Source organism: Pteronotus mesoamericanus, unplaced genomic scaffold, assembly GCF_021234165.1.
Source record: "Pteronotus mesoamericanus isolate MK-2021 breed Mesoamerican mustached bat unplaced genomic scaffold, CSHL_Meso_final scaffold_636, whole genome shotgun sequence".
NCBI classification, from domain to species: domain Eukaryota; kingdom Metazoa; phylum Chordata; class Mammalia; order Chiroptera; family Mormoopidae; genus Pteronotus; species Pteronotus mesoamericanus.
In genome coordinates, this window is record NW_026555324.1 from 514,828 (window position 1) to 533,345 (window position 18,518).

Sequence of the window (18,518 nt, forward strand, 5' to 3'; positions counted from 1 at the left end):
CTGAACAGCCAAAAGTCAGGAATGAGGAAGCCACACAGAAACAAAGGACCCAGGCAGGCGGCGGCTCGCTGTCTGGGCCACACACCCGGTCTCCGGCACCCAGCACAAAGCTGTCTTCACCCGGGGTTCTGCCTTAGATGCTACATTTCCACAGAGGAAAAAATAGATCTTTTTTTTTAAAAGAGTTTCCTTCATTTTAGCTTATTGGATACTCTAAAGTTAAAAAGAGAATTAAATATATGTTTATAATTTATTCATATGCAACTTTTTTGGTTTGTTTTATAGGCAGAACTGGTTGGGTCTTTGGGTGGGATCTTCTACCTTCACTCCTTGTCACAGGTTGGGCTGCTCCTCACTGATCAAGGGAAGGTGAGTCACTTGGACTGGGAAGAATGACTTAAAGGACATTTGCCCCAAGCAAGGTTTTTATTAAAATTCACACACTTTAATAAAAACATTGTTTTAAAGAACTAAAAAAAACCCTCACACACTTGGGTTTTCATTTCTGAAATGCATCTAGCTTTTCATTTAGTATCCATCCATGTATCCATCCGCCTCACCAACCATCCATCCACTCATCCCTGCGACCACTCGTCTATCTACCATTTACCTCCTTATCAGTCCACTTACCCACCCACCCATTCACCCACCCACTCTCCCTTTCACCCTCCCCCCATTTGCTCATTCAGTCCTGCACTCAGCATATTTAAGCAGTGGCACCGAGCACCAGGGATTATCTACAAGATGTGGTGCATGTCACTGATGGCGCACGGATCATTTTAAATACCTCACATCAAACTTTTTGGAAACAATTTTCATGGATATTCAGAAAATCAGTATGTGAAACCTGTGCCCTCACAGATGTCATTTAGAATAAGACTAAGAAGTGGAGTTGGTCCATCTAATCTGCATTTGAAGAAAAAATATTAAGTAGGAAAGATGTTACGTACAGTCGGGACCTGGTATTACAAAAATGGTGAGCGGGATGTGCAGCTCTGAAATCTGGGGGCGGCCCACCACCAGGAAGCCTCCAGAGCTTGGGTTGATAACTGGTGGCTGAAAGCCCCGCCCTCTAACACGTGATTGGTTCAGCCCCCACCCAAACCGCCCTCATTAGCATAAGCTGCCGGGCTGCGCTGAATTACAAAGACACTCGCAACTCGGGATGTAGTGGCTGAGGAGTCCAGCTCCTGGTTACAGTCTGTTGCCGTTCCGGGCTCACCGCAGGCAATCAGGAAAGCTTTACCTGGCATGCGCCAGGAGGGACGCTGCCCTCCCACTCCAGACTTGAGACAGGATCAGTCAAGATGCTTTGCAGGCTCTAAAGGACTTGCAATCGTCCCAGGCCCCGTGGGCAGCCTTTATTTCTAGGTCTTAACCTTCGGTCTTCTGCTGAAGTCCTCTTTAGGAGCCTCCCTATGGAGGGAGGGTAGGAAACTTGGCTGACACTTTGCTCGGACTCACAGCTCAGTACCTTTCTGCTCCCAGCCCTAGGCCCTCCCCGGCTTCCCTGGCTCCTGGGTGCATAAGAGTGCTGGAGCCTTTTGCGAGGCCTCTCTCCACAGAGGAGCCGCTCACTAGTGCTGATCCAGCAGACCCTCCCCTGGCATGACCTTCCGTGGGGCGGGGGAATGGGGCAGAGGGCTGCGTTTCCACTGGCCTGTTCTCTCCTCCACCGGACTGCAGCAAGCAATTAAAGGCTGAACTCTGTCATGTTTGCTTTGTTGCCTTAATTGGCTGTGCGGACAGGCACCTCAGCTGAGCAATTTTAACATCTGGGACCAAGGCCAGCCAGTTCATAGCACAATGGGATGAGCTGGGGGATGAGAACTCACGCACACTGTCTCTTAAGCGCCTCATACAGATGAGCCCTGCCAGTGTCCACGGAGGGAGGGGAGAAGGACTAGTCAAGTTCAGCAGCCTGTGCACAGCCCATCCTCACCCTGAGCGCTCAGTTCTCTTCCCAGGAAGTGCTTAGAAAACCAGGCAGCAGTCTCTCCCTCCTCTCCAGCGTGCATCGTCGGGGAAGGGGGTGCAGCTGCCTTGGTGGGACTCACTTATGAATCATTGACAGTGCTTTTTAAAATCCTTTCCTTGCACAGAGCTGTCTGGGGCCTTTCATAAAGAGCAGATAAGAGGGAGCTTCGACAACCATGCAGAGCAATTTAGATTTGACACTGGAGCCGGCCCTTAGAGGGTTGCCAGGGGCAAGTGGAGTCACGTAATGGAAAAGGTTGTTGGGAAAAGAATCGGGATGTGCACAAAGGTGGGATGGAAGAGAGACATCAACTTAAATAATAAATCCGGAACAAGGGCGCCAACACGGGCTCGGAAGAGAACGAGGGCACACAGGGCACCGCGGTTTCGGCACTGTGGACGTTCTCGGTGACTAGTTCTTTATCACCAGAACCCTCCTGGGCACTGTGGGGTACTGAGTATGATCCCTGGCCCCACCCATTATGCCAGGAGCAGCCTCGGTGTGACCACCACAGACATGACTGGTGTCCCCGAGAGGCAGAATCGCCCCAAACTGAGAGCCCCTGGACCAGGTAATAAGAATGTTTGCAGAAAGCTCGAATAACAAGGCACGTGGACCTTCACCTGTCTGTCGCCCTGTAACCTAGACTTGGTGACGTCTTTTATCACGTGAGATTCAGTAGTCTTTCTCTCTTAGGCCAAGTTTGGGTACTCGGACCACCCCCTGAACCACAATTTTGGGCTTCCTTTTGACTACAATGGGACCCTGGACATCCTCACCATCCCAGGCCAGAAAGGCCTTCTGATCTTCTGGTTTGAAAAGAGCCTCTTAGTTTCCCGAAATGCAGGTGAGCAAGGCCTGGGCTCAGGGCTGCCGCAAGGCGTCCCCCTCCAGGCAGGACTTATTTTCTCTCCCCGGACTTCAGTGGACAACAAGGAACCCCTCCTTATTTTGCCATTCTAACTGCATCCCTCCCAACCCACTTCTTGCCTTGTGGGACTTTCAGGGGCACATAGGCAGGTTCTGAAAGTCACCAGATGCTGAGGGCATAGGATCTAAGTCTTCAGTCCAGGAACTGCAGATCTCCTTTCGGGGTTGAGGCTAGGGATTCCAGGAGATGGGTTAGGACCACTCACTTGAGCCTCCCCCAGAAGAGAGAAAAATCTGGAAGTGACACAGCACCTGCAGCTGGACTAGCTGAGGAATCCTGGCAGTACCCCGGTAATGTGAGCCCCAGCCCACCAGCTGGCATAAGCAGAGAAGCAAAAGGCAGCCATCCCTGGAAGAGGTGCTATCAGGGACCTCTGGGCCCAGGTATGGCTGTGAGAGCACCTGCAATCACAGCCAGCTACACCCAGCAGCAGTCAGGCTGCCTGAATACCGTGTTCCCTGCAATGCAAGAAAAGGTCTCAGCTGACTGGTGTGGCTCAATGGATTGGGTGCTGTCCCACAAACCCAAAGGTCACTGGTTCTATTCCTGGCAGGACTCACATCTGAGTTGCAAGCCAGGCCCTGAGTTGGGGGCGTGCAAGAGGCAACCAAGGCAACCAATTGATGTTTCCCTTTCTTTCTCCCTCCCTTCCCCTCTAAATAATAAATAAATAAAATCTTTGAAAGAAAGAAAGAAAAGAGCTCAAGCCTGACCTGCCTGTTTTGAGAGCCCTTTCCAGAAAGAAAGCTGTTTGTTTGCTGAAGAGAGAAAGGAAGGGAGAGAGGGAAACATCAATTTTGTTGTTCTCTTATTGGTTGATTCTTATATGTAAGGGACCAAACCCACAACCATGGGGTAGTGGGATGATGCTCTTAATGACCTGAGCTACCGGGCCAGGGCAAGCAAATTCTGTCTTTTTCCTTGTACATGTTACCTGTACAGTAAAAAGCATTCCGTGGGGGTCAAGCCTCCCAATGGTGAAAAAGCTTCCTTAAACCTAAGCATATTCCAAAGGACATTTTACAACAGTGTATCTCAGCGTTATAGTTTCCTTGAATCTTTATCATTTGAGTCACAAACCAAGGGATGGGGTGCATGGCATTTCAGCAGTGGACACCCCCTTCCAACACGTGTCCAGGTCTCATAATTCTGTCCTGTTGTCTTGTAGGTCAGCTCGTCGGCCCTGTCCACGTGCAAGAAGGGCAGAAAGCCTTGTATTCTTCCATTTTTGAAGCCAGTGTCACCATCCACAATGTGGCTGCCAGTGCGTGCCTACCCTGCGGGTAGCTTTTTAGCTGAAATATCTATTTAGGTCCTTGGCCCATTTTTTAATTGGGATGTTTGTCTTTTTATTGTTAAGTTGTAAGAGTTCTTTATATATTCTAGATGCAAATCCCTTATCAGAAATAGGTTCTGCAAATAGTTTCTCCCAGTCAATGTCCTGTCTTCCCACTCCCTTTTTTTTTAAAAAAAGACATTGAGTACACATCATCTCCCATGGCTGGAATTGCTAATGCTTCTTATTTTCTGAAGAATAAAGTTCAAATCCACAAGAATGACATTCACGTCCAGGTACCTTGTATCTTATCGGCTGCCCGCCTCTGTCCACCTAATGCCGTGGCTCCCAACTTGGGCAGTGAGTGGAGACATTTGTGGTTGTCATGACTCGGGGGTGCTGCTGGTCTTTTGCCCAACATCATACAATTCACAGAAGAGCCCCCACCACGAAGACCCATCCAGCCCCTAATGTCAGCTGGGCCCATGTTGAGAAACTGCCAGCAACATTGGTCTGGCTATTGCCCTGTAGATACACCTCACTTTCTATATCAAATGCTTTTTCAAGGCTCAGCTTAAGCCTTGCTCCTTCTGAAAACTTACTTGGTTGCTTTAAAAAAAAAAAAGAATGAAAATATACATTGGATCTTGTTGCCCTCTTTCTTAATGGTGTGCTGTGTTCCTTGGAACTCTGTATACGCAAAAGATCAGAAACAACCCTAGTGTCCATCAGTGGAGGACCAGTTAAGTAAGTTATAGTTCATCTGGCACCAGAACATCAACCAGCCAACTGCATTCATGTACACAGAGGGAAAGAAAAAATACAAAGCAGCTTAGAAGTTTCCAGAATATGATCACACATATATAAAAATATCAGAAAAGACATTTATTAAAATGTTAACAGTGGTTACCTATGTCAGGTCTCAGTAACCCCTGGTCTGTGGGCCAAACCTAGCCCAAAGCTTGTTTTTATAAATAGAGTTTTATTGGAACACAGTCATGCCCATCTCTTTACAAGTTGTCCAAAGCTGCTTTCACAGAGTTAAATAGTTTTAACATATCACATGACCAGCAGAATATATTTGCCACCTGGTCCTTTACAGAAGTTTGCTGACCCTCAGTCTAGATGATGGAATTGGGAGTAATTTTTTTTAACTGTTTATATTTTTAATCCTTTAGTCCATTGAGAGAAGCCTCCTTTCAATTTCTGTTCTGTCTTGTTTGCTTTTTTTCCTAGATGAAAATGAACTGGCAGTCTTAACTCAGGAGAATAACTTGTATTATGGCAGCTTGGGAATCCTGAAAATCTTCCTGATCAAAGTAGGTAAAACCAAAGTCAGGGTCACTGCCGGGTTCGCCAGGAGTAGCGATCTTGTTCCCAAGCTCCCAATACTGTTTCTGAAGGCTAGAAATCGCTCAAGTTATTAAAATAGTAACAACATTTTAATAGCAGTAGTAATAACAATAATTTTTAATTGATATTAAATTATTAACATCAATTGAATACTTTTAGTGGCAAAAGTAATTTTAATCATTGTTAAAAGAACAGCAATGGCAGCTAAAACTTACTGAGCACTTAGAATATGGCAGATGCTGCTCTAACCATCTTCTGATGGCTACTTCATTTAATCCTGACCATTGTCTTAAGAAATAGACCCTTATATTGTCCCCATGGGACAGATGGACAAACTGAAGAATGGAAAGGTAAAGTCACTTGTCCGAGGTTACAGCAGCAGGGAGTGGTGAAGCTGGGACCGTCTCCCGTTATCTTGTACATTATGCTTATCTAATTTTATTTCATTCTCACAATCACCCCATGAAGGAGTCAATATCGTCCAACTTTTTACAGGGAGAAAACTGAAGTTCAAGTTCCTCTCTCTCCTAAAGCCCCACAGCTCCTTAACAACTGGGCCAGAAAAGTCCGCCGAGCTGTGAAGCTACTCCAGTGTTTTTCCTGTTAGATGTACAGCCACCGTACCTCTTGAAAATTGCTGACAATAGAATTAAAAAAGAATTGCTGTCTCTTGGAAGCCTTAACCCTGACATTCTGAGAACAATGTTTTCTGGGGAGAGATCCTGTAGCTTTTCTGATTCTCCAAGGAGGTCTATGATAGGAAACACAGTTTCCATTAGTAATTTAAACACCCAGGGATGAATGAAACTTAAGAGTAGGTGTCTCAACAAAGTGTACCTATGACTTTGCTCTGTTTGTTTCTTTCTTTTGTCTACCTTCTTTAAACCTGAATCCTAAGACAAAATTTATATCTTCAGAAAAGAATTAGAATGACCTGATTCCAGAAATCCCATTTTTTCTCCAGATTGCACACCAAAACGGCTGGTCCCAAGAGGCAGCCCTCATGTTCACTGACCTGGGGATGCTTGAAATCCTGACCCCACTTCCCGATCCCGCTTTTCCAGCTTTTGATTTCCAGAAGTGTCCCTTGAATATCCAGGCAATTCTCACGGACCCCCAGCTCCAACTTGATGCCTGCAAAGTATGTGATCTTAGCTGCTTAGCTCCATGTGCAAGACACTGTTTGTTTGTTTGTTTGTTTGTTTGTTTGTTTGTTTTTTAAAGACCAATCCCAGAGACCCAGAGTTGGGAATCTGTGGCTGGCAGCCACGTGTAGGGCTTCAGGTGGGGTTGATTGCCTGCTAGACTATAGGATCCCCAGTTAAAGTTGAATTTCATATAAACAACAAAGCCTGGCAACCAGCCACCAATGCCCCAAAGTCAGGCATCCACATCTTATACAATTTCCTGTTCATTTTTTCACATAGAAACATATTTCACTTTTAGTAGATGCTCTTTGTAATAAGAAAGTCAACCAACCCTTAAAATTGTTCAGAAGATAAAAAAGTAAGTAATGTGGTTCTCAGGACCACAGGTAGTCAAATGAAGTCATGGCTCCACAGAAACTTCCCCCCAGAGAGGGAGACTCATTCAGGCCCAAGCCGTCCACCAAGCCCTGGGGGTCAGCCTTGACCCCGGCCAAGCAGACGAATTACAGAGGGGGAAAATCATAGAAATATAGAAATATGCACATATCAGTTTGCATTTACTGTTCTGCAAGTGATGGAAAATCCAAATCAAATCGGCTTAAACCAGAAAGGCAAACGTTGACTCTAGGACCAAAAAGCCCAACGGAGAAAGACTTCAGCGGAGGCTTGATCTAGTAACAGAAATCATGCCACCAGAGGCCAGGTTCATTCCCTCTCTCCGCTGCGGGTGTTTCCTGCTTCATCCTGTAGCTCCATCTGGATGCCACTGGGAAGCCCAAGGCTCTCAATTATCATGGCAGCAAGCTGTCAGCCAACCCTGAGGACCTGGCATCCTCACGCTATATCCCTGGCAAGAGAGAAGGCTCTCATCAGAGCCCTGAAGAAGCCAAGAGAAATCCCAGCATGCCTCCCACATCTCATTGGCTCAGAGAGGATGACACACCCATTCCTGGACCAATCACATGGCTTGGGGTGAGCCAATCAGAGCCGTCTCTTCAAGATGGTGCAGTCAGTTCATCACCCACCAGGCCACATGTCCAAGGATGTGCAAAAGGGTGATTTGCCAAGGAAAACTCAGGATATTCCCAAAGGAAACTGCGGATACTCTCAGGAGGAGGAACAGCTGCTGGACAGATACAGTAAAATGTCTTATTTTTAAGGCTCCTCCAGAATCCCTCTCCCCAGAATCCCTCTCCCCCAGTCCCTGGCAATCACATGGTCAGAAGTACAGGAAAGTTTTTCCTAACTTTACTTTTATTTTTTATTTTTAAAGTTTTTATTTCCAGTTTTAATGAGTTTTTACAGACATAACATTGATTAGTTTCAAGTCTACAGCATAATGATTTGATATAGGTTTACATTGTTAAATGCTCACCACAATAATCTAGTTAACATCCATCTCCACACATAGTTACAAACTCTTTTCCTCTGATGAGGGTTTTTGCCCCTTTCTAATATGTGATGACTATGGGTAACTTAGTCACCGTGATGGACATTACTTGCCCAGTATCTTAGACCTGGAAGTTTGTACCTTTTTACCCGCTTCACCCATTTCACCACCCCTAGCCCCTGCCTCTGGCAACCACCAATCTGTCTCCTGGCTCTGTGAGTTCAGCTTCTTTAGATTCCATATACGAGTGTAAGTAAGGTCATAAAGTTTTTGTCTTTCTCTGACTGATTTCACTCAGCATGATACCCACAAGGCCTATCTATGTTGTCACAAATGGCAGGGTTTCCTTTTTTTAAGGCTGAACAGTATTTCACTGTGGCTATAAATACAGATGGATACATACCACATCTTCTCCACCCACTCGCTCACCGACGGGCACAGGCTGTTTCCATAGCTTGGCTGTTGGGAATAGTGCTGCAGCGAACATGGAGGTGCATGTCCCCCTTCACGACAGTGATTTCATTTCCTTGGATAAATACCCCGAAGGGGAATTTCCAGGTCATGTGGTGGTTCCACATTTAATTTTTTGATGACGCTCTGTACTGTTTTTCAGCGACTGCACTGATTTCCATACCCAAGGAAATGCCGTCTGAAAGCCTATCTTGTCCAGCAACCCCATCCCGTCTTTCAATGCTCTAAAATGTACTAAATTAGTTCAGTGCTGCCCTGACTGGTGTGGCTCACTTGGCTGGGTGTCGTCCCGCAGTGCAAAGGCTGCCAGTTCAATTCCTTGTCAGAGCACATGCCTCGGTGTGGAGTCAGTCCCGGGTTGTGGGTTCGGTCTCTGGTTGGGGCATATATGAGAGGCAACCTCTCATTCCGTCTCTCAAAAAATAAATAAAATCTTTAAAAATAAAATATCACATGCCCTGCAACCCGCATGGAGTGCGCGCTCACTCTCTCGACGCTCCCTACAGCCACCACCACCCTTCAGAATGGCCAACAGGGGTCCTGCCTACGGCCTGAGCCGAGAAGTGCAGCAGAAGATTGAGAGACAGTATGATGCAGACTTGGAGCAGATCCTGATCCAGTGGGTCACCGCCCAGTGCCGCAAGGATGTGGGCTGGCCCCCGCCTGGGTGTGAGAACTTCCAGAACTGACTCGAGGATGGCACGGTGCTGTGTGAGCTCATTAATGGACTGTACCCTGAGGGGCAGGCCCGAGTGAAGAAGATACAGGCCTCCACCATGGCCTTCAAGCAGATGGAGCAGATCTCTCAGTATATATATATACATACATATATATGTGTATATATATATTTATATATCACACACACACACGCAGCCATATATATATATGTTAGCAGTGACATTCCCTGAGAGCCCCCCTCTGCCAGGGTAGGGACCTGGCTTGGCTTGTCTCCTCTTGGGGCGCCCAATGGTGGCCTCTCCCCCTGTGCTTACTAATATGTTCCCTTCTCCGAACCCATAAAAACTGGACCAACCGGCCCCTTTTTTTTTCCCGGGACCAAACGTAGGACCTCTTCCTCTCCCTTCATACCTCGTCTCCCATGACCTGCGCGCCCTCAGTCCATTCCTTTGCTGGGTGTCAGCGATGCTGCCTTCAGGCCTCCCACAAATATGCCTTGCCCACAGCTGCGGCTGCAGGGACTTAATTTATAGGGAGGGGCCTGTGGCAGCTGCCCCTCCCGCCCCCGCCACAGCTGGACTGGGCTCACTGCACATCGGAGGCAGCCTGCCCTGGCAGAGGCCCTCTTGGCTTCTCATTTTCCATTCCGCTCGCTGTGGAAAAGGGGAGGGGTGGGGTGAGGGGAGAGGGGAGGGAGGGCTGCCCACTCTGGGCTGGGGCTTGAAGAGTCTGAGTTTGCTGATTTAAATAAAGAATCTCTTTTGGAAAAAATAAAAAATAAAAAAATAAAAATAGAAATAAAATATCAGCTCAGTACTGTGCTCAGCAGAGCCCAGGCTGCCTCAGTGTCACAGATCTGTGGGGTCACTTGCCCTCTGAGGGGCTAAGCTTTTAGAGTGTCCACTTCTAAATGGCCTTTGAACACATGGCATTGAGTGAAATGAGAAAAAAATAAGAGCAACTGTGCCATATACTGAGTTTATTGATTTATTAAAATATCCTTTTATGAGACAATAGCGCCAATGGATAGTAGTTTTATTTATTTGCCGCAATCAAATGTCAATCCCTAGCCATTGAGATTTTCTTGTGGGTTCTTTAAGTCACTATCTGAGAATTGCTGGTCTTATGCACAAGTGGAGAAGAGAGAGATAGAGCAAGAGAAACAGACAGGTTTTTTTCCCACCCAAAAAAAAAAAAAAAAATATATATATATATATATATATATATATATATATATATATCATCACAAAAACCCATGGATGAAAGCTGGAACAACTTGAACAACAAAAATAAACAACACACTATTGGATAATAAGCCAAAGTATAAAATAAATATGCACAAGTCCATATGGGTGTAAATAAATGGCAGAATAAATAAAGGGAGAGGAGACACATTCCTTTACAGAAGAATTCCAAAGAATGTAGCTACATCCCTCTCTAGGAGATCGGGCTAAACCCCTGCTTAGTGTTGTCTGGCCCTAGTGACCTGCTAATGAAAGAACAGTCTGGAAATGGAAACTGCAGCTTTATAGTGGAGAAAGCTGGCAGATGCAGTTTTAACCGAAATCAGGATTGACACAGATAGTAACAAGTCATGTGACTATGATGAGATGTTCCCATGCATCTTGTCCACTTTTCCACCCAGACCTGGAATCAGCCAGGAAGCAACAGACTGGCCACCTTCTAAAGAAGGCAGCAAACGAGTCCACTGTCCTGAGAACTGAGGAGTAAAAGCCAGGATGCCAGCATTTATGATGCCTTTTCTTCATGCTGTTCTACAGGGCCAGGAAATAGAAGAGGGAAATGGTCCCCTGATAAATTCATTCTGGTGAATATATGAAAAAAAAAAGTGCTAGGAAAGCATCATACAGCAACCCCAGGAAATTAACAGCCACCTACATCAAAAAAGAGACAGCTGGCCATCGCGTGCCATCGATATGAGATCAGGCACCTGCTGAGTCTTGCTAACATAACACAACCCGAACGTGGTGGGCCTCCCCCAGTCTGCCAGAGATGCAAAGTGCAGAGCAATGGGCCAGGCTGAGCCAGGGAAATCCAGACTGTGGGAGTCTGCAGCCCCAATGGCTGGGGGTGGAGGGGGAGCTGCAGGAGGAGAGAGACCTAAAAGGCACAGCACTGTTTGGGAACAGGCAAGACCAAGATGCATCATCTAGGGATGCACACCTGGTGATAACGCTAGAAAGAAACACAAGGAGAAAGGCAATTACCACAAAGGTCAGGCAGGATAGTCTTCCAAAGAGAGGAGGGGACCCTGAAGAGCCCCTGAGGGTGCAGGACCTAGTGGGGAAGAGGCACAAGTGAAAGCCCCGGCTGCTGCACCCATGACACTAGAAGGTTCCATCTCTCTGGGAGACCACCGACCACCTCTTACCAACTTGCCCTTTCCTTTTTTGGAAACAGAGGCTTGATTTAATTTAAAAATTTTCTTTGCATTTTGACCTAGGTAGAACTTCTGCAAGGAGAATTTGAAAACAAAATGTTTATCATCGATATGAACAGCAAATTGGAGTTGACCGCCCTGATGATACCCAGGCCGGGCACGTCACCGATCCCACTCGTAAGGACATCTCCTTATCTGTGGGACAAGTGTTTCTGATACATGGTGTTCCCAGCATTCTTGGCCTCTTGCCCTGTGTCCATTGTTCCCAGACTCTGGAAACTCCCTGGTGTCCTCCTGTGGAGAGACACCCACTCATGGCGGCCCAGACGCTCTCTCTGTCTTTCTCTCTCCCAGCCTCTGTGTGCCTGGGCAGAGGGAGCCCTGTGTCTGCCCTCCTTTTGCACTGTCTCTGCGCCTCATTCTCCACCCTTGCAAGTTGCCCCTTGTACTTCCCGCCAATTCCTTTTCTTCCTAGAGCCTTGACTCACAGCCTTCCCTGCTGCAGCAGGGCCGCCTGAGCAACGGCGGGTGTCCTGGGCCTGGAACCCGATGTCCCAGCCTGGAAACGGGGGGCAGGTTAATGTAAGGACATGGCGGGGAGCCCAGCCAGCCAGAACAGGGCCAGTGAGGGGACACCAGGCTGGATCCAGCTCTCACCCAGAGTGCTCTCCTCGCACCAGGGACAGGTCTGGACCCTGCAGGTCAGCGGCTCCAGGCTGTCTGCAGAATGAGGTTTAGAGGCCCCAGTCAGGGGCTGTGCATGGGGCAAGGGCGGGAGGAGGGACATTGGGGGATAGGCCTTGCAGGTGCATTTGCCAAGCAAGCTCAGTTTGTACTCTGAAGGTGCATGGCAGTCACCTGCCGGTATCACCCCAGTGGCGCTGCTAATGCCTGTCCTGTCCCCGCCACAGGCAGTGGTGAGCAATCCCCACTCTTTGGGGCTGCATACCATCATCTACGAGGACGGCTACACCTATGAAGGGAACAGCAAGCACAGGCTGGTGAGCTGTACCCACGCCCCAAACCAGGATCAGCGGGGCGAAAGGCACGGCCTTGACCCGCCCGGCCAGGTCCAGCGCCTGTGGTCACTCCCTGGGCCTGTCCCTCCTTCTCCTCTCCTCTCCTTGCGTGCACCTGCGTTAGAGGAAACTCATCCCCAGCTTCCCCCCAACACAGGCAGGCAGCAATCACCCAAGTGAGTGATATCAGGAAGGAGTCACATGGGAGAAGTGCAGAGTATGTGACAGGAAACCTAACTCCACCCCAGGGAAGACAGAAGATCCGCATTAGCTGGGAAAACCGAGGTGTCAGAACGGAGGGATCCAGGGGCACCGGGAGGCACTTGGATATATGGGTCTGGGGGACCCGAGGGCTGAGCCGGGCCTCATGGTCTCACCCCAGAATTTGGACTTGAGCCCAGAAGCCCAAGATCGAGTTGTAAGGCTCCTGCAGGACAAGGATGAACTACCTGCAACAAACCCTTTGGACCAGTGCTTGTCACTTCCCAGAGGAAAAAGAAGGGGAACAAAGTTATACCTCACACTGGGTCCAGGACAAAGGCAGCAAGGGAATGAAGCAGCTCGGGGTGGCTATTTCCAGGAGCTTCCAGAAGACTTCCATGAGCGGTGGGATTAGAACCAGGAGAGGCCTGGGTGGTTTCCAGCTCCTCCTCCCAACACTCACCTCCCTCCCCCATCTCTCCCTGAACCCCGGGCCTCGGGGCTGACCGGGCTGTTCCGCTGTGGCAGCTGGGTTTTCTCTCTCGTTCCACAGAACATCTCCCTGATGCAGCAGCACCACCAGGGCAGGGCCAACCCCAACTTCACCTCCAGGTATGTCACCACCTGGACCAGGGGAGGCAGCCCCGGGCTGCCGACAGGGTTCCCTTGGCAGGAACTGGGAAAGAAGGCCAAGTTCGAGACTCCCCCATGGAGGACGGTAAAGTAAGAATGATTAAAAATGGGAGGATCACCCTGGCTGGTGTGGCTCAGTGAACTGAGTGCTGGCCTGAGGACCGAAAGGTCGCCAGTTCAATTCCTGGTCAGGGCACATGCCTGCGTTTCAGGCCAGCTCGCCAGCTGGGTGCTTGAGTGAGGCAAGCAATCAATGTTTCTCTTGCACATCAATGTCTCTCTCCCTGTCTTTCTTCCTCCTCTCCCCTCTCTCTAAAAATAAATAAATAAAATCTTTAAAAAATAGGAGAAATGATGATAGAAGGAGACCAGACTTTAGGGTGGTGAACACACAACACAATATACAGGTGATGTATTATAGACATGTACACCTGAAACCTATGTAATTTTAGTAACCAATGTCACCCCAATAAATTCAATTTTAAAAGGAATTACTAAAACACCTTACAAAAGGTGGTTCCACAAAAATTAAATAGAATTACCACATAATCCAGCAACCCCACTCTAGGTACATACCCAAACAAATGAAAACAGGGTTCCAAAGAGATGTCTGCACCCCCACATGCACAGCAGCATTGTTCACAGTGGCCAAGAGGTAGAAACAATCTAAATGTCCATCAATGGGTGAACAGATAAACAGAATGTGGTTCTTTTACACAACAGAATATTATTCCGCCTTAAAAAGGAAGGTGTCCTGGCCAAGGGGGCTCAGTCGGTTGGAGCGTCATCCTGTGCACCAAAAGGTGCAGGTCCCATTCCCAGGCAGGGCATTTGCCTGGGTTGCAGTTTTGGCCCCCGAGGGTGCATGTATGGGAGGCAACCAATCAAAGTTTCTCTCTCACATCAATGTTTCTTCCTCCCCCACCCCCTCTAAAAGCAATGAAAACATGTCCTCCACTGAGGATTAAAAATAAATAAATAAAACATTTATTTTTAAAAAAGGAAGGAAATTCTGACCCTGCTATAATGTGAAGGAACCTTGACATTATGCTCAGTGAGAGAAGCCAGACACAGAAGGACAAATATGTTGTGATCCCACTTGCAGAATGTCCCTAGAGTATATGTTTCAACAAGCATGTTTCAATTCTATATGTAGAACCTTGTAACACTATATTATACAATTGAAATTTGCCAAAAGAGGGTAAGTAAATGTTCTCACATAATATTAATAATAAATAATAGTAAAATAATAATGTGTGAGGTGATAGATGTATTACCTTTCTTTTTCTTTGATTTTTTAAATGTTATTTTTCAATTACAGTTTATATTCACTATTATTTAGTATTCATTGTAGGTGTTCAGCATAGAGGTTAGACAATCTTATACTTTACAATGCGTCCCTCCCCCCAATTAACTTTCACATTGTGTGCATATATCAAACAAATCATCACATTTTACACTTTAAATATCTTACCATTTTATTGCTCAATACCTCAATAAAGCTGAAAAAATATAAAGTTAAAAAAAAGAATTGTGTGTGCTATTAATATAGGATTATGTTCCTCTCTCTTGTGTTTATGGTTTATTTATTTATTATCAATTTATTTAAAAGCCACTTAATTATTTATGTACTTGGCTATAAAAAATCAGTTCTCCCCCTAGAAAATTTGAGATCACACCTTCAGACCTTAATCCAACAGAACTAGAACTCAACAACTAAAAAAATAAAAAATCAACAGCACTACCAAAATCCCCTTTACTTGGAAATTGAGAAGCACCTGTACAAATAACTCATGAATCAAAGAATTCATGAAATACAGCTAAAATATACTCAAAGAAAATTTTATACCCCCAAGCACTTTTATCATTAGGAAAAGATATGGACTAAAGATAAATGGACTAAATATTTAACTTAGGGAACCAGGGTAGCAAAAAAAAAAAAAAAACAAATTATGAGAAGGCGATCAACAATGACACAATCTGAAATGTATTAAGTAGAGGGCAAAAAGATAATATAAAGCCAAAGTGAAACATAAAGCTGATTCTTCGTAAGACTGGTATAATAAATAAACCCTGCAATCCTGATGGAGAAAAGACAGAATTAAGATGAACAATAAGAATAGAAAAGAAAGATAAAAAGTATGAATACAGAAGCTATTAAAAATGATGAGAAAACATTATATGCAGCTATGTGATAAAAGAAATTGAATGGCAGGTATTCTTTTCAATAACTTTTTATTGTATTTTATTTTACTTATTTATTTTTAGAAAGGAGAAGGGAGGAAAAAAGAGAGGGAGAGAACCATTAATGTGTAGTTGTTATTCACATACTGCCTACTGGGGACTTGGCCAGCAACCCAGGCACGTGCTCCGACTAGGAATAGAAATGGTGACCTTTGGTTCTCAGGCCAGCACTCAGTCCACTGAGCCACACCAGCCAGGACTCAATAACTTATTATACATAAATTAACCAACCTGATTTAAGAAGGCAGACTCATAGATAGAGAGCAGGCTGACAGCTCTGGGGTGGGGGTGGAGAGGCGGAGGGATCAAGCAAGAAAAAAAAAAAAGAGAGAGAGAGAGAGAGAAAGAACTCCTGGGCTGGCCCTGGCTCATGTGGCTCAGTGGATTGAATGCTGGTCTGCAAACCCAAGGGTCTCCAGTTTGATTCCCAGTCAGGGCACATGCCTGGGTTGCGGGCTGGATCCCCAGCGGGGGTGTGTGAGGTAACCCATCAGTGTATCCCTAACACATCTATGTTTCTGTCCCTCTCTTTCTCCTTTCCTTCCCTCTAAAAATAAATAAATAAAATCTTAAAAAAAAAAAAGGACTCATGGATTAGAACAATAATATAGTGATTGAGACTGAGAGGAGGGAATGGGGTTAGGTGAAGGTGGAAGAGGGTATAGGGGGCATAAATGGTAACAGAGAAAATACAATAAAATAATAAATAAATAAACTGATTCAAGAAGAGGTAGAAACTCAAGGGAAGGTGGGACCGCCATGTGTGAGTAGAGGTTCTCAGTCAATATTCCAGCATTCCAGAATGGATGGATAGATGGATGGATGGATGGATGGATGGATGGATGGATGTTTGAGTGGACGTATGATAGATAGATAGACGAAAGGATGAGTGAGTTGGCGATTATCCCTTCTGGACACCAGAGCTCAATAACAAACACTCCCGTTGCCTCACAGCATAAAGAGACCCACAATCTCCACCGTCACTCTGGACATAGCCAACAAGGAAATTTCATGTGTGGACCTCAAGCCACTGGTATGTCCTCAACTTTTGCTATCCCGTGTTCTTTGTCATCAGTGCTGAGAATAATGGCAGCAGGCCTGGTTGACTTTTCCCTAAGGGGCTGGCCAACCCTCCCCCACCCCCCGCCGACTTCAGGATGTGGAAATACAGGTGACCCTCCCCCCACCGCAGAGTCGCTGCCCCTCCTCTGTTATCATCCCCCGTCACTCAGGACTCGCCCTCACCGAAACCGGTGTATCAGGCCCGGTCCCAGTCGGTCATGCACGGTCAGCAGAGGTAGGCGTCCCCTTGCCTTTTGGCAGCACATTGGTGCCAGCCGGCTCCCCGGGCTCCACCCTCCATCCCACCCATGATGTCTCACTTCCCTTCTCTGGGAGCAGAGGCGCTAGCGGCAGGTAAACGGCACGAGTCGCTAACCTCAGTTCTGGAGTTCTGGCTAAGAGAACAATTCAGAGTCAAGACTCAAATTATAAGAGAACATTTATTTAGAAAGTTACAGAGGTAGAAGAAGCGAGCCATAGAAGAAATGGGCTCAGGAGACAAGTGACGGAGGCAAAGGAAGGGCTCTTGAAGCTTGGGGGGGTGGGGGGAGAGAGAGAGACAGACAGAGAGGCAGAGACAGAGAGAGACCACGCCCTGGGGAAGGAAGGGGGTGGGGAAAGGTGTGGGCGCGCACCGTGGAGTGGGGCAGGGTCCTCCTCCTGAGGGTTTTTATCTGAGGTCTCAGGGGAGGGTCTCAATAGAATAATGATCAGCTTTCTCAGAGGGTCTCCTCAGCGTTGTGGATTCACAGCTTGTCCCGATGTCAGCGGTGGCCTTGCTTGGCCTGGTTTCTCTGCGTTTCTGGGCCTGGAGCTGAAACACAGCTGAGGCCTAGATGTCACCTCCAAGGGCCACTGCTCACAGGAGTGGTAGGGCGAGAGCTTGTGGTTTTGCTCGTTGCCAGGCAGCCGGGGCTCTGACCCCGCTGACCCTCTGCACCAGGCCCCTCGTCCCTGCTCTGCTCACGCCTCTCTAACTGCCTGCTGCAGAAGGAGGACGCATCCTTGGCTTTGGTCTGAATCCTCCAAGTCAGCAGTTCCCGGCTGTGCCAGCAAAGCAAGAGGGCAGAAGAAGTGAGGGGCCATCCCGGAGAGGGTTCAGAGGGTGGGAGCCGTCCGAAAGCAGGACTTTTCTTTGAAGGTTCCTGGCTGCTTTGAAAAATCCCTGTGGACATGTTACACCGTACATGAACCCTTAGGACGCTGTGCTCTGTGAAATAAGCCAAAATAAGCCAATCACATAGGAGACCCCTAGAGGAGTCAGATCCATAGACAGAAAGTAGACGGTGGGAGCCAGGGCTGGGGGAGGGGTGGGGAGTTTAAGGGGAACAGCGTCTCGGTTCGGGGAGATGAGAACGTTCTGGAGACGGACGGTGGGGACGGCTGCCCAACGTTGAGAATGTGCTTCATGCCACTGAGCTGTATATACTTTACAATGGTAAGATGGCAAATTTTATGTTATATCTATTTACCACGATTTTTAAAAAATTGATACAAATCTTGCATTCTGTTCTATGGTCAATTCATGTTTGTCTTAATATAAAGCTGCTTTTTCAAACAACAAATTCTCCTTGTCCCGTGGTTTTAGACGCCCTTGTGTATCTCTGAGGTTACCACCACACCCCAGTTTGAGAAGCATGTCCCTTCTCAAGGCCGTCAGGCTAATCACTCTTTCTCTTTTCTCCTTCCAGTTTGGTCACTGTAGCCCGCCGCCCCTCCTTCCTTCGGTCCCG

At 47.1% G+C, this 18,518-nt stretch overlaps 1 protein-coding gene across 1 annotated transcript in view; it reads left to right on the forward strand.

Annotated features, from left to right (window-relative positions):
* The window catches only part of CATSPERD (cation channel sperm associated auxiliary subunit delta), a 40,542-nt gene that overhangs the window by 14,393 nt on the left and 7,631 nt on the right, over positions 1-18,518 (forward strand). The window contains exons 7-15 of the mRNA XM_054562126.1: positions 286-369; positions 2,675-2,825; positions 4,078-4,173; positions 5,422-5,504; positions 6,503-6,679; positions 11,690-11,803; positions 12,538-12,627; positions 13,400-13,458; positions 16,678-16,756. Coding sequence (XP_054418101.1) covers positions 286-369; positions 2,675-2,825; positions 4,078-4,173; positions 5,422-5,504; positions 6,503-6,679; positions 11,690-11,803; positions 12,538-12,627; positions 13,400-13,458; positions 16,678-16,756 — 933 coding nt within the window. The remainder of the gene's footprint in view (positions 1-285; positions 370-2,674; positions 2,826-4,077; positions 4,174-5,421; positions 5,505-6,502; positions 6,680-11,689; positions 11,804-12,537; positions 12,628-13,399; positions 13,459-16,677; positions 16,757-18,518) is intronic.